At 40.3% G+C, this 26,207-nt stretch overlaps 1 protein-coding gene across 1 annotated transcript in view; it reads right to left on the reverse strand.

The window, feature by feature from the left end:
• The window catches only part of LOC119780695 (FERM domain-containing protein 5-like), a 103,835-nt gene that overhangs the window by 13,290 nt on the left and 64,338 nt on the right, over positions 1-26,207 (reverse strand). The window contains exons 2-5 of the mRNA XM_038280813.1: positions 18,332-18,436; positions 12,643-12,685; positions 12,387-12,465; positions 2,491-2,588 (exon numbers count right to left, since the gene is read on the reverse strand). Coding sequence (XP_038136741.1) covers positions 2,491-2,588; positions 12,387-12,465; positions 12,643-12,685; positions 18,332-18,436 — 325 coding nt within the window. The remainder of the gene's footprint in view (positions 1-2,490; positions 2,589-12,386; positions 12,466-12,642; positions 12,686-18,331; positions 18,437-26,207) is intronic.

Consider the following 26,207-nt stretch of genomic DNA (forward strand, 5'->3'; position numbering starts at 1 on the left):
ACTGGATGTTGGGTCTTCTCCCACTGGAAGGACCGTTTGAGCTTCACATTGAGCACGGGATGCAAACTGGATGTTTGGGCCTTCTTCCCCTGAAAGGATTGTTTGAGCTTCACACTGAGCAGGGGATAAATCTCCACATGTGCCGTTCAAGTTCTCCTGGAAATCTAAGTGACAGTCTGCTCCATTGCTCCTCCGGGTCCAAAGAATATTTACCTGTCCACTCTTCAACGTGTCCCCTCTTCTCTGGATCAACCCACACTTACTGGATTAAAAGTGAGAGAAGAAACCCCCAAACGTGAGTCCCTCACTAGCATTATCTTTACGGCACCCAAGATTCCCACGGTCCCTGAACTAATCATTGTCATTACCTCTCCAGAATTCCTAGTTCCTGTTCACCAGTTCTTTGAGTTCCAGATTCCCCCCTTCTACCTTTTCCTCAATAAACCTGTTTAACCTTTGCCTTGCCCTCTGAGTGGTTCTCTGCATCTTGGTTCAGACCTTTAAACACACCATGACACCTTCTCCATGTAGAAGGAGCCAATAAAGTAGAAAGATTTTCAAAAGGATGCATAAGTTTCCATGTTTCTCCTGGAGAAGTAAGTGAACTGTATTGCCTAAATTAGCATAAGGCTAACTTTTTCTGTATGCTTTAATTAGACTGTGTTGCTCGTCACCATAGAGAGCATAACAAAAGATCCTGCAAACATAAGCAATCTTGTTGGAACAGAATTGTAGGTTAATGTTGGTTTAGTAGCTTTTGAAGCCACAGTCAACTCTGGCTTTATGTCAAAGTAAATGTCAGCTTGTAGAGACTTCACTTCATTTCGGATGACAGGGTTACATCTGTGCTGTTTCACACATGGAAGCTACCACGGCTTCAATACATGTTTGAGGCAGTGAGGTGCTAGGGTTTACACAGTATCCCTGTAAAACTGCATAGAACTAAAGGTTCTAGAATTAGCCTGATATTTCAACAGTATTATTTAATCTTAAAATGACTTTATCAGGTAGAACTACCCTCATTTCAGATACTATACTTTCTTCATTATATCAATGCTGACTTCTGTGGAATCATATTTTTCCTTTCTCAGTGTTCATTTTTACTTCACACTTCTCTATCACTAAAATCCATATCAAGGCATAAAAGGCAGTAAAAGTTGATACAGTTTCGGAATATATTAATGAATTTTACTTCTTGCAGAGGTGAAAATACAGGTGCATAAAGAAAAACCTTGTACAGAGATCCGTTCCAACAGATTATATTTCCAACTTCACAACACAGACTGGGAGCTATTCACCTGGATATGTGAACAGAATGAAGGAAAACTAGGCAGGGTTTTTACTTTCTGGACCTGGATTAACCGCCTCTGCTTACTAGTCTGCAATTATTATATTGTGCATATTTAACATAATATATAGTTTCCTATTCTACCTGAGGAAATTGAAAATTCAGACCCGAGATGTGACCTGAAAAAACCATGCAATTATCAGACCCAATACTGAAAACTGGGGGACCACAAGGTAATTCAGTATAATATATCTCTGCACTGAGATGCAGAACAGACTTTTAACACACACACTTATGTTGGTTTATTTTATTTTATACTTTGTACTACATTTTGTGTAGGAGTAAAACATGCTGCTTGCAAATTCTGCATAAATATTATGAATACCTATTATTGGCTAAAGATTACATGACTGGGTGTAAGAGGCTGATTAAGACTCTGTCCAATATGGGAGGATGTTGCACTGTATTTTCTTCACTTTAAAAGCACCTTTCCATGTTTTTTCCCCACAATACTGTGACAATGTAAGGGTAATTGTTGTGTTTTTGTGTGTTTCCTTCCTATGCTGGCATTTAAGTACAGCTCGAAACTCTAAATGCTAAATAAATGCCCATTAAATGAAGAATGATTTGAATCCCTTATTGAACTCCAGGGGAGCTACATTCAACTTCATCATTACCACTAAGAAACATAGAAAATGATCACTAGCCTTTACAGGAATACCTAAATACTTAAGCACTAGCGGCTGATAACCTCAGGTACTTTTACACATGCAGCATCTTTGGACAATATATATGGGTGCAGTGGGAGTGTTTAGGTTGGAGAATAAGCTAAATGCTGACAGGGCATCTGTGTAGTGAGTGAAATGTTCTAAGTGTATTGCAATTGCCTGCATTTGAATAATCCAACATCAGCAAAACCACTCAATTCTTTTTAGTAAGAGTAGAGTTTTGTTCGGTGAATCACAGTCAGTCTGAAAAATAAATCCTTGATTTCTTTTTAGTGGACATGGATGTCAAACTCTGAATGTTACAATTGCTGTTTTTTTCAATTTATCGATCTCACCAAAAGACATAACAAAAAATGCAAGAAATCGTCAATACATTAAGATGTATTCCCATGCATGGAGCTCTGCTGGGTGATGTGACACGCCGACAAGAATAAAGTAATCTGGTTTCATTACACTATTTCCAGTTTATCACACCTTGTAATATGTAGGCAGCCAGCAGAGCTGCATCTGATGTCTTGCAAAGGAGGCGGCCGTGGTAGAGGTCCCGCTTAACCTGCAGGAAGACGAGATATCTGCAAAGCAAAACGAAGAGATACTAAAATGATTTTGTCATTGATTTGAAATCCACTGCAAACTTAAAGTTTGAGTGTTAATAATTTGATTAAAAAGATTCATAGGATAAGAAATCCTGATAAAAACAAAAATGATCTATAGATGATCCTGTTTCAATATTAAAGCAAAGTGTATGAATCTCCAATGATGTAACGAGGCAGTGTAAGTCTGTTTTTAGGTCTGATCTACAGCATCATAGGAAATTTTTAGTTTCTTCTTTTTCTTGGCAGATTTTGCACCTGATGTACCTAATGTTTACGTGCCCCAATTTCATAAACATTGTAGCTGTGCAAATGTTGCAGTAAAATTGTCAGTCTTACCCGTAAATTGAATTTATTCTTTAATCAGAAATTATCTATGATATCTGTTTCATCCTGAGTTAACCATCACCTGAGCTTAAGGCAAGAATACATATGCTATGTAAATAGAGTAAGTACGAAACTGGTCATAGTTAGTTAAATGTCTTTAAAAGCAAAAACATCAGTGAAAACTAAGGTGATATTTATCTTTCATGATTCAGGATCTTTAAAAGTCTCCAGACAGAACAGATGGGTGCAGAAATAGAGGGGCTCTCGCATTTGCTTGTATTCTGCTTCATAAAGAGGAGCTCAAATGTGGGGGAGAGATTTTATTGCATGGCAACCAGTCGAGGGATGGGTTTTAACGGGGATCTGTGAACTTGGTAGAGCTCTGGATCAGTCCTCACAGCAGTTTGTTCAGCTGTCAGAAATACCACATGGCGTGGCAGTGAAGAGAAGCTCCATGACTTCATCACAGAGATTCTTAAATCCACTGCACGCAAGCTCACTGTGCTGAGCTTAGGATATTCTTAGGAATAATTTCATGTCTGCAGTAAATGTTGAAGCCTATTTACTCTTGACACACAACTCATTAAATGTCTTCCACAAGATTATAAGGTAGCGTTTTTATTATAGGTTCAAATTCTGTCTGTTGGGATCCTCAGGCTTGCCCACCAGAGGGCGCCGAGGATCCTTTTCTGCTCTCTTTGTTTTTCCCTTAGGGTTGGAGTTACTGTGGGGATCTGGAGATTACCCTCTGTCTCCAGCAGGATGCGCTGTGGGTCTTCTGGAGCTGGAACCTTCCTGCACACCTGTTCCTAATCCTCTTATCAGAAGACCTCTCCTTTATAAGCTCCTGCCTGTCCTTGATACCACGCCGCAGTGTTGATCTTAGTTGGTTAGCTTCCTGAGCCTCTGTTACAGATGAATCTTTGTTATCTCTCGTGTGAGATCCGATTCTAATTCTTCCTTGTCTCTGCCTCACAGGAATCCTGTCTCTTCGTGAAAGCTCTGGATGAGCTTAACCTCCTGTCTCTTCGTGAAAGCTCTGGATGAGCTAAACCTCCTGTCTCCTCGTGAAAGCTCTGGATGAGCTAAACCTCCTGTCTCCTCGTGAAAGCTCTGGATGAGCTTAACCTCCTGTCTCTTCGTGAAAGCTCTGGATGAGCTTAACCTCCTGTCTCTTCGTGAAAGCTCTGGATGAGCTAAACCTCCTGTCTCCTCGTGAAAGCTCTGGATGAGCTTAACCCCCTGTCTCCTCGTGAAAGCTCTGGGTGAGCTTAGCCACCTGTCTCCTCGTGAAAGCTCTGGATGAGCTTAACCTCCTGTTTCCTTGTGGAGCTCTGGAAGAACTGTCTCTCTGGCAACCTGTCTCTGGCCTGCAGCTCTGGGAGAGTTGCATCATAGGAAGCCAGTCCCAAGCCTGACGCTCTAGGAAAGCTAACCTGCTACTCTGCCCTGGTGAGCCAACCCAAGAATTCTACGTGGATGCTACCTGACGACTTCCCCTGTGGAGTTTCCCTAAGAGGTTCCCATGTGGATTTCCCCTGTTGTTTCCCTGCAGTGAGCTGGAAGCTCAAATCCAGCCATCTCCCTTTCCCCGCACAGACCCCAGCGAATCAGTCCCCTGCCTGAACTGTGATTCATGTGCTTGTGACTTTAATAAACTCTTTGGACTTTTACCAGTGCCTCCGTGTGTGTTCTGCATCTTGGGCTTACTCTCTGTGACACCCATCATGACAGAACACTGCGGCCAAACACAAAGCCCAGCAGATCACTCCCGTCGTAGCTCTGAGAAACAGGACGCTCCTACTCCTGATCACACTCAGTCCCTCCGTGAGTTAAAATCCCTGTTTTACTCTAAAAAAACAATCGTTTCAAGATCCCACGGGCTTCGTGAGAATCGCAAGATGGCGCCTGTTCAACTTCCGGTTCTGGGTCCGTCACTTCTTGAATTCCGTCCGTCACTCCCCTGTCAAGATGATAACCCTCCTTTCTGGTCAGACCTCATTCCATCGTTTTCGTCACCCGGTCCTCCTCTACCTGAGAGATTTTCTGGTAACCCAAGTAAGCTCAAGGGATTTCTATTTCAGTGTCGGTTATTTTTTAGTTTTCACGCTTCTAATTTTCGTTTTGATAAAGATAGGATAGCCTTTATTATTTCTTTTTTGTCTGATGAAGCCCTTGAATGGGCGGAGACCAAATTTCCGCTAAATATCCGAGAAAGCTGCACTTTTGAGAATTTCACCCAGGAGTTAGAAATAACTTTTAATCAGGTCACATGGTTCTCCGTTCCTCGCTACCTTCTAAATGTAAAACAGGGTAATAGGACCGTTGCTGAGTTTTCCTCTGATTTCCTTGAAAAAGCAGCCGTTTCCGGGTGGAACGAGTCTGCGCTCCATACCACTTATCTCCTAGCTCTAAACGACCCAGTCAGAAATAAGCTATCATTTTACGATAAACCAACTAACCTTGAAGACCTCATAGAGCTAGCCATCAGATTAGACATCAAACTGCCAACTAGACCCAGAGCCGTCTACCCTCAGTCTCAGGATTCCAGTTTCCTTCGTCACCAGGTCAGTCTCAGCTCTAATTTACTCGATCGTCAGTTAGCTCCGTCTGTTAAAGAACTCAAAATTGGCCCACCAGTTACACGTCAAACAGCTAGAGATCTCCGCCAGCCTGTTCAGACACCCGAATCCGTCACCTTAGTTTCAAAACCTGTTTCCGTGCCTGATTACCTAGCCTCTGAATCAGTAATCCATTCTGGAACCCTTATTTTTCAAACAGTTAGCCTCTTGCCAGAATCAGCCAGTAACCCTGTTAACTTAGCTCCAAAGACTCCTCGGCGTAAGAAAAGGCGTCGCCTTAAGCCAGCTCTGTGCCGTCTAGAGACCCCTGGGTCAGCTCTGTGCCGTCTAGAGACCCCTGGGTCTGCTCTGTGCCGTCTAGAGACCCCTGAGTCAGCTCTGTGTCGTCCAGAGACCCCTGAGCCTGCCCTGTGCCGTCCAGAGACCCCTGAGCATACACTTAAGAGGGCTTCAGAGAATGGAATTGGGGAAGGAATGCCTCCAGGAGCCCCTCAGCAAGGGCCACAAATCGCCAAGAGCTCTCTACAAACGCCTCACGCCTCCTCAGAGACTGAACTTGAGCCTCCATGGTCGTTCCCTCCAGTTCCAGAGGTGGAACCACAGTCGGTGGTCCCACCAGCTCCTGAGGGTGAACCACAGTCTGTGGTGTCACCTGCCCCTGAGGATGAACCACAGTCGGTGGTGTTTCCTGTTCCTGAGGTGGAGCCACAATCGGTGACCTCCCCAGTTCCTGAGGCGGATCCTCAGTCAGAGGGTTTGCATGTTCCTGCGTTGGAGCCACTGTCGGTGGGCTCCCCTGCTCCAGAGCCGCAATTGGCGGGCTCCTCGGCTCCAGACCCTGCTCCAGAACCGCAGTCGGCGGCCTCTTCAGAGCCTCCTCCAGAACCGCGGTCGGCGGCCTCTTCAGAGCTTCCTCCAGAACCGCGGTCGGCGGCCTCTTCAGAGCTTCCTCCAGAGCCGCAGTCGGCGGCCTCTTCAGAGCCTCCTCCAGAGCCGCACTCGATGGTTACCCTAGAGCCTCCTCCAGAGCCGAACTCGATGGTCTCCCCAGAGCCTCCTCCAGAGCCGCACTCGATGGTCTCCCTAGAGCCTCCTCCAGAGCCGCACTCGATGGTCTCCCCAGAGCCTCCTCCAGAGCCGCACTCGACGGTCTCCCCAGAGCCTCCTCCAGAGCCGCACTCGACGGTCTCCCCAGAGCCTCCTCCAGAGCCGCACTCGACGGTCTCCCCAGAGCTTCCTCCAGAGCCGCACTCGACGGTCTCCCCAGAGCTTCCTCCAGAGCCGCACTCGATGGTTTCCCTAGAGCCTCCTCCAGAGCCGAACTCGATGGTCTCCCCAGAGCCTCCTCCAGAGCCGCACTCGATGGTCTCCCTAGAGCCTCCTCCAGAGCCGCACTCGATGGTCTCCCCAGAGCCTCCTCCAGAGCCGCACTCGACGGTCTCCCCAGAGCCTCCTCCAGAGCCGCACTCGACGGTCTCCCCAGAGCCTCCTCCAGAGCCGCACTCGACGGTCTCCCCAGAGCTTCCTCCAGAGCCGCACTCGACGGTCTCCCCAGAGCTTCCTCCAGAGCCGCTCTCGACGGTCTCCTCAGAGCCTCCACCAGAGCCGCACTCGGCGGTCTCCTCAGAGCCTCCTCCTGAGCCGCGGTCGCTACGGAGCCTGAGCTGCCGAGGAGGGGACGGGGTACCCCGTGGGGGTACCTGCTGAAGTTTGGACATCTTCCTCCTGAGAAGGTTCTTCGCCTTCGGCCCCGCAGCAGACCTCCAGAGCGTCAGCTTCACCTCCGGCCCCGTGGTGGACCCCCTGAGCGTCAGCTTCGCCTCCGGTCCCGCGGCAGACCCCCTGAGCATCATCTTCAGCACCGACCCCGTGGCAGACCCCCAGAGTGTCAGCGTCGCCCTCGGCCCCGCTGCCGGCCACCTAAGACTTTGCTCCGTTGCCGGATCGTAGGCCGGCCTCCTGAACCTCTACCATGCCTCCGGCCCGGCGGTGGTCTCCCTAAGACGCTGCTCCACCTTCATCTCAACGGTCGACCTTCTGAGCAGCAACTACGCCTCCGCCGTCGGCTCCACGGCAGGCCACCTGAGACTGTGTCCTGCAGCCGGCCCCACGGCAGGCCACCTGAGACTGTGTCCTGCTGCCGGTCCCACGGCCGGCCACCAGAGACTTTGCCCAAGAAAGTTTTTGGGTTTTCTTTTGCTGTCGTCCACCATAAGTGGATCGTTTTTTGTTCTCGACTCTGTTTTTGTTTTCTGCCCTCCTGGCCTGTTTCCCCCTTCGCCCACCCTGGGAGGGTTGTTTTTTGTTTGTTGGACCTTTTTTTCTGTTGGTTCTGGCCCTCCTCGCCCTAGTGCCCCCGCCGCCCGCCCTGGGTGGGTTGTTTTTTGTTTTTTGGACTTTTTTTTTTTCAGGGGGCGTCTGGAATCCGCCCTTGAGGGGGGGGGGGCTCTGTTGGGATCCTCAGGCTTGCCCACCAGAGGGCGCCGAGGATCCTTTTCTGCTCTCTTTGTTTTTCCCTTAGGGTTGGAGTTACTGTGGGGATCTGGAGATTACCCGCTGTCTCCAGCAGGATGCGCTGTGGGTCTTCTGGAGCTGGAACCTTCCTGCACACCTGTTCCTAATCCTCTTATCAGAAGACCTCTCCTTTATAAGCTCCTGCCTGTCCTTGATTCCACGCCGCAGTGTTGATCTTAGTTGGTTAGCTTCCTGAGCCTCTGTTACAGATGAATCTTTGTTATCTCTCGTGTGAGATCAGATTATAATTCTTCCTTGTCTCTGCCTCACAGGAATCCTGTCTCTTCGTGAAAGCTCTGGATGAGCTTAACCTCCTGTCTCTTCGTGAAAGCTCTGGATGAGCTAAACCCCCTGTCTCCTCGTGAAAGCTCTGGATGAGCTTAACCTCCTGTTTCCTTGTGGAGCTCTGGAAGAACTGTCTCTCTGGCAACCTGTCTCTGGCCTGCAGCTCTGGGAGAGTTGCATCATAGGAAGCCAGTCCCAAGCCTGACGCTCTAGGAGAGCTAACCTGCTATTCTGCCCTGGTGAGCCAACCCAAGAATTCTACGTGGATGCTACCTGACGACTTCCCCTGTGGAGTTTCCCTAAGAGGTTCCCATGTGGATTTCCCCTGTTGTTTCCCTGCAGTGAGCTGGAAGCTCAAATCCAGTCATCTCCCTTTCCCCGCACAGACCCCAGCGAATCAGTCCCCTGCCTGAACTGTGATTCATGTGCTTGTGACTTTAATAAACTCTTTGGACTTTTACCAGTGCCTCTGTGTGTGTTCTGCATCTTGGGCTTACTCTCTGTGACACCCATCATGACACTGTCCTGATATTTAGATACAATTTGTATTCAAAATAATAAAAATGACAGATTATCAATCTTTAAGATTCCTGCTAATAAGCAGTTATTTTTGACCCAAGAATTACAAATAAAGCAACCAAATGAAACGATCTAAAACAGAGGTTTCCAAATGTTCTGGTTCCTGACCTACAAAATAGAACCAGAAGGAATTGAGTAAAATACAAACATTTCTAACAGATCGATTGATCTATGATCTAAATAAAAATAACAGTGACGACCAATGTATTTGTGTAATGTTTTTGTTTGTTTTTCTAAGATATGCTTTTATATCTTAAGACAAATAAAGCTGCTTCCTCATTATTTTCATAGTTTCATTTCTACAAAGCAGGGGTAACCAATTAAAAATCAGTAGACTTTGTAAATAAAAGAAAATATAAAAAAAAATAGAACATTTTACCATTTTAAAATCTAATGTGTTTTTTTTATAGTAGAGAACAACAATTGGTATATAGACCAAACAGTTTGGTATATAGACATTTTCCTGATTCACATATTTTTTATAAAACATGTGAATTTTCTTTTTTCATGACTTAATGAGAGACATGGGCTTTATGCTCCCCTGCAAGGCTTTAAACCTGGGTTTGAATGGCAACAAAGCCATTCAAAAGCACATATCAAGGTGCTCATTTTGAGCCTGGATCGATATTTATTTTTTAATTATGTTCATGGTGGAGAATCCTGCTTCACAGCAGTAGGTTGTACCAAACGTACTCAAAATGTACAGGGTCATCTTTGAGCACGCCATTTCCCTTTTCTGTTATAAGTTCACCGCAGTTCTTCCAGCAGTCCACACCTTCTTTTTACTTTTTCTCATCATCTTCTCCTTCTTTCCCACCACCCAGCTTGCCACAGGTTTGCCTGTTGTGTCTAAAAGTAGCTTGCAACCCAGACTGACACAGCTCATTGGCTTATTTGTATCCTGTGCAGCCTGCTCTCAGGAGGGCTTTACCGTACAATCAGGAGAAGCGGTGCAAGTGAAATTAGACACTGCAGTCAGACAACATGCTGTAATTTATAATTGTTTTAAATCAGGTTGGGTCCGGATAAGCCAGCAGGTGGGTCCAGATCCGGACTGTGGTCCGCTAATCCGTGACCTATGCTATAAAGGATCTAAAGACCCCATATGTGATTACCTGTAAACCCCAAGTGGGCCCACAACCCCAAGTTTGGGAACCAACACAGTGATTCACTTTTTCAGCTACTGTCTAATAGTTGATCTCATATCAGTTTAATTTTTTTTTTACTCATGAAAGCAGTTAGAGCTGCTGCCTTAGATATGGTAAACCCCGGCGCCTTCATGTACTCCCCTAAGATGGGCAATACGATCAGCACACATATCTGAAATTGATAACACAATAATATCAATACTCCTTGTTTTTTTGCAGTGATTTATTATGGAATGAAAGATTCTTTTCAGCATTTATTTACAAATAAAAACATGCATTTTTATGTCCCTATGGGTTTGTAGAACATTTAATTGGATTTTTATCTTACAGCTTAAAGTCTTTTGAAGAATTTCTCAGTTTGTCAGAAAGAAGTTTTTTTTTCTTCAAAAAATCAAATCATCTGCTTTGATCTAAATCCTTCCATTGTAGCTCTGGGTTTTTGATGAAGCTACAGCCCTTTAGAATTAGTTTCCAACCTCTATCAAATACATCCATTTTTGATCATCATGTATTAACATCCCTCATTTGAAAAAACATGATTAAATAGAGTTGTTCTGCTAGTTTGATCAGACTCTATTGGCGCGGTGGGTTGAAGTCCATACGTTGCATTCAATGGTGCCATCTAAATTAACGGCTCCACCCGTCTCTGCTGTTCCCACAGCATGCCGATGGGAGCTGAGGCGATTTTAATGAGGGTTGCTTGCCAAGCCGTTTGACCGGGATAGACATTCGTCAGTGAGCTTTTCTCACTGCCACTAAAAAATGATTGTTTCTGAGTTTAAACGGGTTTTTCTGCCAGTGGGAAAGGGGTATTCTTCTTACTAAAGAAAATGTCCCTATATAATGCTGCCAGGTTTCCTATTGAGATTGTACTTTAAAAATGATATGCAGAGTGAGCTTTCTGTCAGACCAAAAATGTTTATTTAGTAGCTGCTGGAGATGCACAACATTAAGATTCAATAGGGAATATTAATGCAAGGTGATCTATTTTAAGGATTTTTTTCATGATAAAAAAGAAAAGAAGCAAGTGCAAAGACCAACAGCCCCAACATTACATATTTATTGAGTTATTTTCTTTACATCCTTGTACATCACACAAGTTTCCCGTTAATAGCTTAACACAACCAATATTGGTAACCTTACATTTATTTGACATTTATTAGCAGTTTTCGTGGTTACTGCTATGATTTATCTATAAATATAGGATTTTCTTGCTGCTGGGTTTTCAACAGATTTAGAGCTGCAACCAAAGATTCCTCCATGATATTGCAACAGCCCTCAACTTTTGTTTACAAAGGTCGATTATTGCATATTGTAAATGGCTTGCATTTCAGGTCAAATTGAGTTATGGCTTTTGGAAGGGGTTAAGTACTCTGGGCCACCATAGGAAGCAAATGTAGGCCTCATTTTCACTTTATATAAAATATTTGGTATAAATGATTTGGTCTGTCATATGAAATACATAAAAATGTTTAGTTGTAATATAGTAGAATATAGAAAAATTCAAGCTATAGGAAAACATTTGAAATGCACTAGAGTCAATCTTCTTTAACAATATAAATTGGAATAATAATTTGTGTTGTTGCAACAGTAAAGTATTGATCTATCTGGACCATCATGATAAAATTATACATGTTGCTCAAATAAATGTTTTCTCTAACTTACAATGCCTCATGTTTGGTGTTCCTTTGATAAGGCCAACCAGATGAGTGTATGCAGAGGGAGGAGACGTGTCTATGAAGTTGCGCTTTGATTTTTAAAATGCAGTCTAAAAGTTTCTCTGCAGTCATCATCAGCTAGGGTCCTAATTTGGGTCAAAGCTCTGGCTGCGTCTTTGGGTACCCCCCTCACTGGATCCACCAGCTCAACATAACAACACATATAGGGTCCTCCACTTGGCTTTTTTCCCCTGAGGATCTTCAAACTAATTTAAATTACTGCCTTGCTGTGTCCATCCTCTACAGTGATGAAGCAAACTCAACAGTCCTGCAATCTTCAAAGACAGTAAGCCTTGAAATTTTTTCCACAGGAAGTTCATGGATGCCTGTGAGGTAATAACATGAAAGCAAAACATAAGTATATTCTAACGATTTAAGGCCAGCGGTCCCAGACTTTTGGTTAGGGGATAAACAGCTTAAACAAATAAATTTTCCAATAATCGATATACTTTTTTTTCTGTGTTTTTCTCATGTTATTTACGTTATTGAACATGATTGTATTTTTCTATGCTTGTTCATGACCCCACCAAAACCTTTACATTTGGTCGTTGTGAATGGATCCTTATCGGTGACAGAGATGAAGTAACATCACTACCCCCTGCAAGATGCACAATGATTTCCTACCTGGTGATTTCCTCTTTTAGAGCAGCTGGGTCTGGTGGATAAAACTTGACACGCAAACACATGGTGAAAGGTGGCTGGGCTGAGACAGGAGGGCACAAATAATCAACAGTCACCTCAGTTACTGTTTTTATTTTGTTTGTTTGCAATGTTTAATTAGATTTTTATTTATCTCATCAGTCCTCATATATTTGTGCCCAGGGTAATACATAAAACTATTAGCACAAACGTTTAAGAAAAGCTAAGTATTAATACTTACACTTCATTTGCTTGGCAATAGATTTTGTAAACTCCAACCAGTGCTGCAAAGGGAGAGAAAGTTAATAAGTAAGAACATCTAAACTATAGTTTTTTCGTATTCACTTTCTTATTTATTATTGATTAAAGACAAGTAAGAAACATCAAAACTATAGTTTTTTCATAATTTATTTAATAGGGGACAATGCATATTTATGGTCATTTACATGTAAATATACCAGATTAGCATCCCTAAAAGTCCCTAAAATAGTCCCTAAAAGGTTGAGTTATAAACATAAAATAATAAAATCGATAAAACAGCAGTAACAACGATTGAAACAGTAAGCTGTCATGGCTGGGAGCAGTAAAAGCAGGGGAAGTAATTACACACACGGAGAGAGAGATGGCATTTCCGTTTAAAACAACAAGATAGAAAAGATAAGGACAAATATAGTAGTGGATCATAAAACATACAGGCCAAGAGGGACCAAAAATATTTCACTGGTGTTTAGGGCTGTAACTAACAATTATTTAGCTTAGTTATTAATCTGTTGGTTATTTTTTCAATTAATTGGTTAATAATCGGACAGTAAAACTTCCTCGAAGATAAGTTTTTAGAATCTAAACAAAGGGAAACTAAAACTTTGGGTAGATTGTGGGTAGAACATATTGAGGAACTAACAGATTTTAACCGATCTTTAACACAAAATATTTATTTTTTTATTTTTGTATGACTACTAGAGATTATTAGAGTGTCTTTACTCCACTTAACGATTAATCAATTACTAAATTAGTTGATGACTATTTCAATAATCAATTAACCATTAGTTGTTAGAGTCCTACTGGAGTGAAAAAGCTAAAACTAGATAACAAGAGACTGATTAAAGATCAGAGTCCTGAAGTATTAAAGTGTTAAATGTGCAATTATATTGCCTTATATTACCTAAGCTTCTACTCAAATAAAAGTACCATTTTTTAAAACTACATAAAGTATAAAAGTAAAAGTGATGCCGGAAAAATGTTAAAGGTGTAGAGGATGATCTTTTATTTCTGGGTGGATCATCAAATAAGTGGTCCTCCTAATTGTCAATTATTCTGGTGATATGTTTGCATAAGGCTGTCCTACGTCCTCGTCCCATTAGCTATCTTTTTCTTTACATTTTCAATTTCAGGCGTATATGTGTGGTGAGCTACTGTTTCAGCCAGAGATTGAAGCTCATCTTTCACGCCACGGTTCTTTGAAAATGGCTGAGAGTCTTAAGAGGCAAAGTGTCTATGAAGTGTATGAGAAGAAAAGAAAGGCTTTGGAAGAGACAGATATATCCCGGAATGCTATATGCATTATTGGATTTGCTGTCACAGCGGCCCGCTGTTGCCATAGGCTGTCGCTACCCGCAGGCACCGACTAATAACAAAGATGACACAGGCGCGGTGGAGGTGGAGTTACGAGACCAATGGAGCAACAAGCAGTGATCTTCTGTCCGAACGGTAAGTTAACTGAGTTCCCTATGAAGTCCACTATATAGTCCCTGCTATATATAGTGATTGAGGGAATTGGGGGTTAGGGCAGATGTTCGTACACAGTAAGCTTGTATGAGCAATGCAAACAGCAACTTTTAAACAGAGCATGCACAAGGAGAAATGGGCTCATGCATGCACTTGCACACGTTTAATTCTCTCCTGGGAGCGAGTACAGGCTTGTGCAAGTGCATTTTTTTTAAGGTGTAGAGGGTGGGTCTTACAAAAAATTAGCAAAAATCCTCCACAATACCTTTATGAACAGATGATGGATGATAATTTTGCATCATCTTGAAAAACTATTTATGTATGTAATAAACAGCAAGTTAGGTGCAGTCACAAGTCCAACAACAAAGTCATGAATTGTGTGGATAAAACAAATTATTTTGATGTTTTTTTTTTTATTATTTTTTTAAATGCCAACAAAAATGAGTTCAAATGAAACAAAACTATTGAATCTATTTTTGAAATGTAAGGATTATAAAGTAGAGACAATTGCAAAAAAAAATGTAAGGACTACAAGTAAAAAATTGTCTAAAAAAGAATTACTTCAGTAGAGTATAGATAGCCAAAATGTCGACTTAGCTAAAGTAACAAAGTATTTGTACTTTGTTACTTGTCACCGTTGATGGTATTAGGAATACTCTTTTTAGGAATATGAAGTGAATCTTGTCTTGCACATAGTCCTAACACCCAGAAAGTAATAAAAGAAAAACCTAATAATAATTAGTATTAATGATAATGAGCAATTGTGTTTTTGAATGTACTTATAAAATGGATGGTAACCCAACAGTTTGCTAGTAACTCAACAAGTTAACTTGTTACTTTTATTCTGCTTTTATTTTCCTTATATTTTATTGTTTGTACCGGTTTTGCAATTTTTGGTTCTGTTTAAGTTTTGATTTTTGAGTTCTCATTGGTTTTATTTCAATGTTTTGTTGTTTTCTGGTTGTATTTGAGTTCTTATGTATTTCTTGTTACTCTTGTTGCCCTCTTGTGTCACTCTTCTTCCCCTAGTTTTCTTTTAGATTCTTCTGTCCACACCTGCTCCCAATCTGCTGATTACCCCAGTCTTTGTTCTATTTGGCATATATATTCCTCATCTTCAGTTTCTGTTCTGTGTGTTTTCCCTGACATCTCCTGGAGTTTTGTTTTCTATATTTTTTAGTGCACTTTTGCTTCTGTTGCCCTTTGAAACTGCATTAAATCTGCAAGAAACCACCTCAGCTTACGTCTCTGCATTTGGATCCTCTAAAAACATCCACACAACCTGACAAATTTATGCAAAGTACTGGTATTTGGTATAAATGTGTTATAAATGTTGTAAAAGAGGTAAGAGCTAGGAATTCATGCATTGTGTTTGGTATCGAATTCTAGGAGTAACAAGCATAAAAAAAGTTGTAGATTAAAGCATTTGTTTTTTAAAAAGACAAATAAAATTCAATCTAGGGCTTAATTGCGATTAATCGATTATTGAAATAATTGTCAACTAAATTAGTAATAAATTATTTGTTAACTGGAGTATAGAGACTCTAAAACATGCTTAAAGCTGACTTAGCAACCCAAGTAAAGCAGTAAAAAAAACCTAAAAATTTTGCATTTAAGATATAAAATATTTTTCATCCATCAATATGCTCTATCGAGAACTCCTCCAGTACAAAAGTTTTAGTTTCTCCTAGTTTCTTTTCATAAAAAATCTTCTTTAGGGAACCCTTTTCTATCGATTATTAATTGATTATTTGAAAAAATAACCGAAAGACTAATCGATTTGCAAAATAATTGTTAGTTGCAGCCCTAAATCAATTTAGCTGGAGGCTTCAGCAGAATTACGTTTAGTTTCCAGCTTTCAGCTTATGAGATCCCCTAAAACACCAGTCCCTGTGCAGACGGCAGGTCATTTAATCAGAAAGCTATATAGAAAGTAATCAGATCAGCCAGTCTTTCCATACTGCTGAGTATAATGGGTCAGTAATGAGTGGCATACTGCATCATGGAGATGCATTTAAAAACAAACACGCTATATCCTTGATAGCATTTTACGGATTATCTTTGTATTTTTCCTTTAGTCTTTAGAATATCTGCGGGCTAATGTCTAAATAAGTAACGTTTAGGCTGAGACTGCAAACTATACAAGCTCTTATAAGCTTTTTACAGTTCAACGATGAAAAAATAACCAACTATTAACATTACACAGGACTTTATTACTTTTTCTGATATCCATAATTAACCTGCAGACTGGCCTATTTGCCCTGATAGTTTTTGTGGTGGGAAATTTCTCATTAAGCCCCTGACTGTAGTAACAGAAAATCAAGCTAATCTAATAAAATCAGTTTTGCATCATCTACAGTACTGCCAAACAGACATCAGACAGGAAGTCTGCTTCTTTTTAAGGGTGGTACTGTGTAGTAATTATTACTAATTTTTATCTTACCATATCTTTATTCTGTCCACTGTTTTATCATAAAAACTAATCTAAAAACTACGGCCACATTTCTGAGCAGCCTCTTCAACAATATAGCGGAGAACATGATCCAATAACACTAAGTCCTCAGCTTTCCCTGGGACTTAAGAAAAGCTCTCCTTTAGGTGGCAGTTACACAGGTCCCTGACTGAAACAGGGTTCCACTAGATGAGCCGTCGGAAACCTTTATAACCCAAGAAACATTTTTTACTTCAGTCCAGCTGATAGAACTGCTTTGCATGACCATCCATTCAGGTAACAGTCATTTCCCACAAGTCCCCCTGTAAGGTAAAGGAGCCCCACCAGAGGTGCCTTGCCCAGCACCCCAGCCTGGGAAGTTAGGAAGGCTGTGGTGCTTCTTGTCCCATAAGGCCAAGACACGTCCATACAGTCAGAGCCCTTTCCCTAACTCCAAGGATCAGGGATGTGAGCCTCTCATCAACTGGTATGAACCCAAACACCGGAGGGCTGAGCTGTGGGGAAGACAAGGAAATGCACCCTAGCCCTCAATTTCACCCCATGGATTAAACAGCCATGACTGTGTGGAGGTGAGCCTGACTGTTTCAGCCACTATCACTCAACCAGTCCCCATGCACATGATTAGTTTATCAGCTTTGCACAAAATAAGTTTGCACATGTTGCTATATAGTCAAACCTTTTTGCAATTTTATGAAAAGACCCGCCATCTCAATTTAAAACTCCAGAGAAGGAACACCTATTATTATACGTATGCGAGAGCATGCATGATCCCATTCCTCTTTTTAAAAGTTGCTGCTTGCATCACTCATACAAGCTTACTTTCCAAAAGAAGATTTCTAATTTATCCACTATATCAGACTCAAAGAGATGGGAAGTAATGAAGTACAAATACTTCGTTACTGTACTCAAGTAGATTTTTCTGATATTTTTACTTTACTTTACTACTTATTTTTATGGCGACTTTTTACTTCTACTCCTTACATTTTTACACAAATATCTGTACTTTCTACTCCTTACATTTTAAAAAATTGGCTCGTTACTTTAGTTTTGAATCATTTCAATGGAGTTACCGTTATTATTTTTCATGTCATCAATACCAAATTCAATCTAATTGGATGGGAATCTACGTTGCATTTGACGCACCACTACAAGATGAATCGACAGATTCGGTGGTATTCATTAGCGGCAAATCATTGCAGCTTGGTGGCGGTGGCGTTAGCATAGTAGCATGGACGACAAGATGATTGAAAATGAACACAACAGAGATCTAGTCCTATTGGCAGACATCCATTTAAAATGAAGGCAACGGCATGAAAAAAGTGGTTTCTACTTTCACTTTTATACTTTAAGTAAATTTACAAGCCTGTACTTTGTTACTTTTACTTGAGTAAAGAAGTTTAATCAGTACTTCCACTTTTACCGGAGTATTTTTTAACACAAGTATCTGTACTTTTACTCAAGTACGGAAAGTGAGTACTTTTGCCATCTCTGCAGACTCACCACATTTAAGTGAAAATGGGGACAAGCATGTAGGACGGCCTTACGTAAACATATCATCAGGGTGCTTTTGTGAGAAAGTGCTTTTTTAAAACAAGTTTTCTCCAAAATCATAAGCCATTTATTCCTGGTTTGCACAGATAATTAGAACTTTTTGGCAACCATCAGATATTTTAGAAGACGTTTCCAAAGACAGAAAAAAAACATCAAAGATTTCAAGGATTACATTCAAGAAATTACAAGAGTAGAGACTTACTCTTTGTTTGTCTGGATCGACATATCTGATGCCAAAGTAGTCTTTCTCCAGGAGGTTGAGGTGGTGGCAGATGAGGTCAAATAGGTTCTGTCCTTTGGAATCCCGCTGAAAGAGAGATTTATTAAAATTCGTTAGCTATGTTTCTTTAGGAAGGACACTGATGAGGAAGGACGTAATAAATGTTTTCAAGGTATGTCAATGTTTTAAAAAGTTTAGAGCAGCTTAAATCTCTGTCTCACTATTTCAGGGATTTAAGTTGATAAAATAACAAAGTGCTGCCCCTCACCCACCTGTTGCCAGTCAACTGGCTAAAATTAGTCTTTTACACTTCCTGTTGCTCACAAGAAAGGCAACACTGTCACACCTTCTTAAAACTCCAGAGACCATCCAAACTCTATCTATATAAGATAAATACTTAGATAGTTTCACAACTTTAAGTAATATCAGCTTCTGAGAGCAGCACAGCAAAACTGTGCAGTATGCTGCACATAAAAACTACAGAATTCAGCCCAATTTGTCCTCATGTAATTGTGAACATTTAGTGAAATGATTTTTAACTTCAAACAATAACAGACGCATTGGTTGAATGTCTAATCCCTGCTGTTATACATTGTTACATAAAAACACTCCAAAAACATTTCTTATTTTCTCAATTGGAGGTCTATTTAATGAGTTATTTATTTTCAAATGGTTGAGAAGTCCAACCGGTGACCAGAAAGTACTTTAATATTTCACTACCCTCAAGGGAGATATGTAAGGGCTATCAAATATTCATATCATGGCTGCAGCCATCTGCGAATGCTTGAAGAAATTTATGCTCCAGTAGAAGACCTGGAAAAACAGTGAGACAAGGTGTGGAAACTAAAATTGGAAGGCTGGGGAGAAGAAGAAGCGCTTGTCATGCAATAAATGCAGCACAGTCATCTCACTGCCATGATATCTGAATATTCTTTGTATCTAAACTTCGGGTAGGTAAAAGTAGATGTAGAGGATCACTTTTAGCAGTAAAAACTTTTTTTATGGACAAATTTTGCAACGTTAGACAACCATTTTAGTTGTGTGTTCTGATGCTATTTGGTTGAATTGCTTTAACTGATTAAACCATAAATTTAGATTTTTTTGTAGAATATCCTGGCCTTAAGTTTCTGACCTAAAGGCCAAGCACTCATTGGTTTCACATAGGAAAGCAATCCATAGTAGATCAGCAAGCCCACATCTCAATACCTCAAAAAAGAAAATGTTTAAGTTATTAAGTATAAATCTGGTTTTAATTCTGCTAAGCTACTTTGGCGTGACCTTAAACTTGCTATTTGTAGTAAAAACCGTCCTTTGTGACTGAGGTAGGCAAATTCCTACAATTGGATTTTAGATACGTGAACAAAGTATTTCTGTTTAAGTTCTAAGGAATCCTGACCAAATGGTGCAAGAACTTAAATATGGTAATTGGGAATGATTCTTTTAAACTTCTTTCATTTTATCCTGTTTCGGTTATGCATCATTGGCACTTAAGCATCCCTAATACGGGCATGAATTCAGTTGTTTTTACATCTTGAGGTTCAGTAGAAGTTGAGGACAGTGGGTAGCGTCCCATTTTGTCCTTTGCCAGAGACAGTGTGTTCTCATGAGAGAAAAAAAAAACTGCACAGTCAGAAAAAAAGAATGTGATGTGAGAACAAAGGGAGAAGGAGATGAGTGAGAATGAAAACAGAGAAGAGTGATCGTGAGACTGATCATTATATTTCATTGCCGAATGTCAGTTAAAGACATTTTAAACCAATTTTTACAAATGTATCTATAGATACATTGTTTAAAACTGTGAGGAATAGGAGGGTTTAAGATCTGATCTCAAACTCCTCAGATGATAAGTTTTAATATTGTCAGGTTTGGCTGAGATTCAATGACAAGATAAAATAGTGCTTCTTGATATTCATGGAAGCCATACCATGAAGATTTGCTTTTAAATGAAATCAAACTTTCATCCAATAAATTACAATATTAAAAGTTACTTAGTTATTAGTGGAGTAACTCAGTTTAGTGAGTGAAGCACATTATACAGATCATATTTGAACATTGATGTTTTAAAGTCTTTCTGTCAATGATGGCTCTCCACTTACAACTAAATCAGAGGAATAAAAGATAAATACAGTTTTACTTGACATGTGAGCTTAATGGAAAGTGTGTTTATTACTTGCTTAACATTTAACTTCCATGGCCTCTTAACCTAATAATCAAGCCTATTTTATCCAATATATTTGAATTTTTTTTTTTTTTTTTTTTGGATACATAAAGAATAGTTAATCCAGAGCTAAACATGACCTTAAATCAAATAAAATTTTCTGTGTGTAGCACAGCCTCAAACTGAAGTTCTACGGATATTCAACTCTACTTTCTTTTCTCTGTTTTAATTATCTCTGGATGTTTATAAAGCACATTCATAAAGTATAGCCCCAGGACATGCTGGTTTCTTTCGCACTAAATAATAAAAAAAAGTAATGTATTATTGTTGAATTATGCCACCCTTGTAAACTTTTCCACTCTGTAGACATTCAGTTTCTAATGTTGGCTTTCCATCCAGTGAGCTTTCAAATTCAATGGATGGATGGACGGAGGGAAGGTTGGTTCAGGGTATACGCCTTCATGTGCAGGATCTACTGTAGTCTTGTTCTGGTAACCCACTGCTAGGAAATTCTCTAATGATTTAAGTGATCTCTATCATGGTGATGGATTTGCCTTACCATTATGAGCACATTAAAGAAATTCCTACTGTGCTCTTAGTACCCCCCCAACAAAAAACAAAACAAAAGAAAAACACTGATTTGGCCCTTTATTACAAATCCCTCATGTCTTGTCTGCAATTCTGTGATTGTATCCATTTTTCACTCAAGGCGCTGCTGCTTTTGAGCTTAATCAAGGCTTGTTCAGAAAGTTTTTTTTGGTTCCTACAAAAGAACGTGTACAAAAAAATTTATTATGTTTTCCAATGCTGTAAACATTTGTATAATAAATAAATTTAAACAATAATTTGCATCAAAGCCATAATGATCAGAGGTCATCACTTGCAACCAGCGTGCCAAACAAAGCTGCAGGTGTGTCTCAGACCATGGATCCCAAAGGGAAAAAAGGAAGATAGCTGATGAGAAAAGAGGATTCAAAGAATGGACCGAATCATTTGCTTTCATTATCAATGCAGAAGGATTGACTGCATTTTTGCTTTATAATGAGAGAAGAAAAAAGAAAATTTTGGAAAGGTATTTCCAGGGAAGGCATATAAATATGAAGCCCACCACCAAGTTGGGAGTGAGAGAAAAAGTGCGATTGCAGAACTTCTGGATAAATTAGAGGAGTGCAAAGATAGATGGATGGATAGTGGATTGCATCTCCGATATTGCTGCTAGTTTGGTTACAAGGATGGAAAACCATCCACAGATCAATCCAGTAGCGCTCTGATGCAGGGATGTAAACTTTCTTCCATTTTTCCCCCAAATTCTAAAATTATAAATTACACAAAGTAACAAAGGTGACGGAGGATGTGAGATTTCAGTTCCTGCTTGGTTCCTCTTGACTCAATCAGCTCCTCCCAACAGAAAGACGTCCACCATAGAAAGATTCCTTTATCGTGTTTCTCTAATTTCATCAATGCAACAAAACCCGTGCGGTGAAGCAACACACGGTGAGAGCGTTCACTGCTCTTCCATCACCTCATGCTGCTATGTGACATTTGCTCCAGGATAAACATTTAATCCTGAATGCTCATTATATATTTAACCCCATATAGTCCTTTTCTATAGTGGGATAATAGACTTAGAGCCCATGTTGCCATAAGAGGCATATATAAAACTTACATACATTTTTGCGGCTCCAGATTTTTATTTTTTGTTTTTTTGAGCCAATATGGCTCTTTGAGCAGTTTGGGTTGCTGACCCCTGGACTAGACCATCTAAAGCTAAAACTACCATCTTTAAACTGCTATCAATAAATAAATAAAAGACTGTCAAACTGGGGTCTTTATTTAATTAATTTCTATCATTACAATGTCCACCTTCATTTATACTGTGCCAACCCCAGGGGGTGTGCATCCTCCCATTCGGGAACCCTTGCACTAATAAATCTGCCAATGCATGCTTCTATCAGTCTCCTCTGCTTGGCTTTCTGGGAAATGTTGGAGGAAAATGGCCTGTAACTGTTTCTACAGTTATATATCCAGGATTCTTGATTGGAGCATCTCCAGAGCATGTGCACCGATGTACCACTCTCATCTATCATCTTCCTTACAGTTTATCATACAGCTGAGAAAAACAATGTTTTGTAACCTCCGTATATGGTTCAATACATCATGTGACATATGGCCCAATGAGATTGCTGCAGATTGCCTATATATCTTTGTGTTTAACACTGATGAAAGGGTAAGACTTCAACCAGCAAAACAAGAGCGTAAACTCATCATGCTCCATTGTGCCAAGCTGTTCCCAGGGCGCAGTGGGCTCACCCTCTATCTCCTCTGTCAGTGAGTCTATATGTCATTGTCAAGACATTCACCCTGACTCACCAGGACGGCCTGCTGACCAGCCCAGCAGCAAAAATAGACATGCACACTCTGCATTCTCTCAGTGACTTTGTGTGACACGCACAGGAAAATGTATTCTTCTTTTTTGTCATCGGGGTCAGTGGTACACCTGTGAAACTGTCACATGAGGAACATTGTCGGGGTTTAGGTCTCCTACTTTCTGTTTTTCCACACAAGCCTTCTGCATTACTCATATACTTTGAAAATTAATATGTGTGTCTCTACATTCTAGGACATGTGAGCATGAGAGTTATTAATGATCCTCATCCATGCTGGTAGTTCTGAGAGAACTACAAAGATGCAGAGTACTTTATCTCTGTTTAGTACTGTAGCAAACAATGGCAGGGGAGTAAAATGCATTTGGAAAAGCCATTAATAAAGAACAGTGAACTCTTGAGAGCAGATTTTCTTCCTCACTGAAGTGATTTTTAAACTAACAGGATGAAAGCACAGTTGTTTTTTGTAATTAACTGAGCTACATTTACTTGAGATTTGAAATAAGACTAACAAACAAGCTTCTGCATCACAATGAGGGGAGTAATCATCCTGTTCTTTATAATTTACCTAAGAGAGGACTGCTGTGATGCAGTGCTGTACTTAACAGCAAAATTGAAGTCCATTTTCTATCTTGACTTAAAGCAATAGCACAAAGCAGGAGGGATGCAAAGGTGGTGTCCTGCATACTAATGAGGCATAGTGAACATCAGTGATCTGACCGTGCACCGCTGGGACACAAAGGCAGGATCAGAGGCAAAAACACTATTGATCTATGGATAAGTGTTCTTCAGCATCCTTCTAAACTTTAATATCAGGCTGCAATATACTTCTGGTTAGAGGGAGGAAAACTGCATCTAGCCAATTAAAGCATAACTCTATTATTTTTGAAAAGATAAACTGCAAATCTTTAATGTAGATTCCAGTTATATAATTTCAATATGGATTGCTGCCTGCACTGTATTCTCTCCCTTAGGTTTTATAGCTTTTGGGAGGTAATTACATTTGTGCTATTTTTGGATTAAAATCTCTTTAATCACCAATGCATCATAAAAATGCCTGCCAGTGAAATACATTTCCCCTTTTCAAGCATTTTAAAGAATGGCTCAGTTGGACTAAATGCAGCATAAGGCAATACCCTGGTAGCAATTTCCTAAGACTGCAAAGTTATAAAAAGGTCTAAAGGTCTGCTTAGAGTTATTGGCAATATAGAAATACTAAGCTTTATTCTTCTCTACCACTGCAAAAAAGTTACCAGTTTGTACAGTAGGATTCCCTCCAGGAAGTTCTAAGACTCCATTCTGCCTGAAATTGTAGAAAGATCCTTCATAAAATAGAAAGTAGTACCAACATTAGTGAGTGTGTGTGGGGCAGCGGTAATATTAACCACACTGATTCAGGGGTTAATGAGATTACTGTAGGCCTGAAAGAGGGAGAGGAATGTATTAAACAAGCTAGCCCCATAAGTGCTTTAAAGAAGCAGGCACCATGTTTCATCATGGCTGTAATAAAAGTGATAACTGACGAGATGGAAATAACCCAGACCTTTGGCCAAATGAACACTGTGGTCCTTAGCGGAGCGTCAATGGCAGCGCGCCACACTCTCAGCCTTGCCATGCTTGGCGTTAGATTAATTATTGAGAGGGTTTCCATATCAGCTTGGGAAACACCACATCAATAAATGATGGTGTCATTTTAAGCTAGGGGATGGAAATAGCAACAACTGAGCAAATGCTCCCATAAAGCTACAGGTAGTACCTCATAATAATTTTCCTTTTTTTTTTTTTTTTTTTTACATTACTCTAAGCGTCTGCCTAGTATGTAATTTAGTGGAAAAGATGTTGGGGAGCCGAACGTTGAGTTGGAAGGATATCTCAGTACTCTATTGCATGATCTCTATGCTGATTTACTCTATTCTTATAGTCATGCATGAAGGCTGCAAGTAGAAAATCCTGTAAACCATACTATAATCTTATGATATGTTAATGTGTCTTTCCCACATTCTGAATAGAAACACTGAAAGACAGCCTGAATGTTTCTGTAATTTGGATGCATTTTAGGACTGTAAAATGTATTTGCTACACGGCTTACCGCAGCAGTAGGGAAGATGATCACACAAACATATGGTAATTTACTTGGAGAAAAATAATCACCTATTTTCTTCATATAATTTAAGTGAGGGAAGCTGTTGCATAGTAATAAATATCCCTGATCACTGCAGCCTGTCTGTGCATGGGAAATGTGTCCCGCTTCTTAGCCAATCAGCTGTCAGCATCATAAGCCACACAAAAAAAAGGTGCCACTTTCAAGCACATCGAGACACATTCCAGGTTCACCACGGTGAATGATTTATGTATTTTAATGTTTACAAGAATAAATCTTATTTAGTAATAGAATAATAGAATAAAAGACTTTTTATCATAGACTTTCTGCACACAGTGAATAGGTGGTCAGCAGAAATATACTGGGTATCTAGGTTTTTATGGCCCAACTAGTGTAATCATTCCCATCTGATGTCATTGCTTCTCATTTAACAAGGGAAAAAGATGAGAAAAAATGCCTGTGCTTTTGAAAAAAGTTTGATTTTTTAGCTCACTCTCCTAGTTGTGAAAACACTAAAGAAGCTGCGATTGACTAAAAGAGTATTATGGAAAGTAGGTGGTAGCTGGGACGTCACCCCATCAGCTTGAAGTATTGTATTAAATGTCCATCCTTTTCTTGAACAGCAGCCATCCCAGATTGATAATGTAGAACTCAGCTTTATTTAAAAAATTAACTTTCAAAAAGAGAAATCACTTAGTATTATGAGGCTCTTCCTAGACTTTATATTAGAACAATCTTCATTTGTCTTTCATAATTCTTTTTTTTCTCTCTTATTTCGTCTTTTTCACCATCTTCACAGCTAAATGATATGAAGTTAGTGGTAAGGAGGTGTGAAAAAATCCAGCAGTCAAGCCAGATATAATAACCAAGTCATGCTGGTATTATATTGGGTCAATATAAGTATTGGTCAGTTCTCAATGCTCCAATATAAGTATTGTAAATGAAAAAGTTGTATTAGGACAATTACAGGGTATTGTTTCTTACACTATGCACAGAAAATGGGATCAAATTTACAGAAACATGAAGGCTACACACAGACCCCTCCCTCCCTTGCTTTAGAAAAAACAAAGTGTTTTTTTGATAGGATTCCGTTGGGTTCTTTATCACAGCGTATTACCAATCCCTGAAAATAACTATTCTTCCTGTACCTGTTTTATCTTGTGCAGTTGCAACATGTGACAGGCTGATTATTGATGAATGCCAGCAAAACAAACC

Source organism: Cyprinodon tularosa, unplaced genomic scaffold (genome assembly GCF_016077235.1).
Source record: "Cyprinodon tularosa strain WSP-4 unplaced genomic scaffold, ASM1607723v1 ctg103, whole genome shotgun sequence".
Lineage (NCBI taxonomy): Eukaryota > Metazoa > Chordata > Actinopteri > Cyprinodontiformes > Cyprinodontidae > Cyprinodon > Cyprinodon tularosa.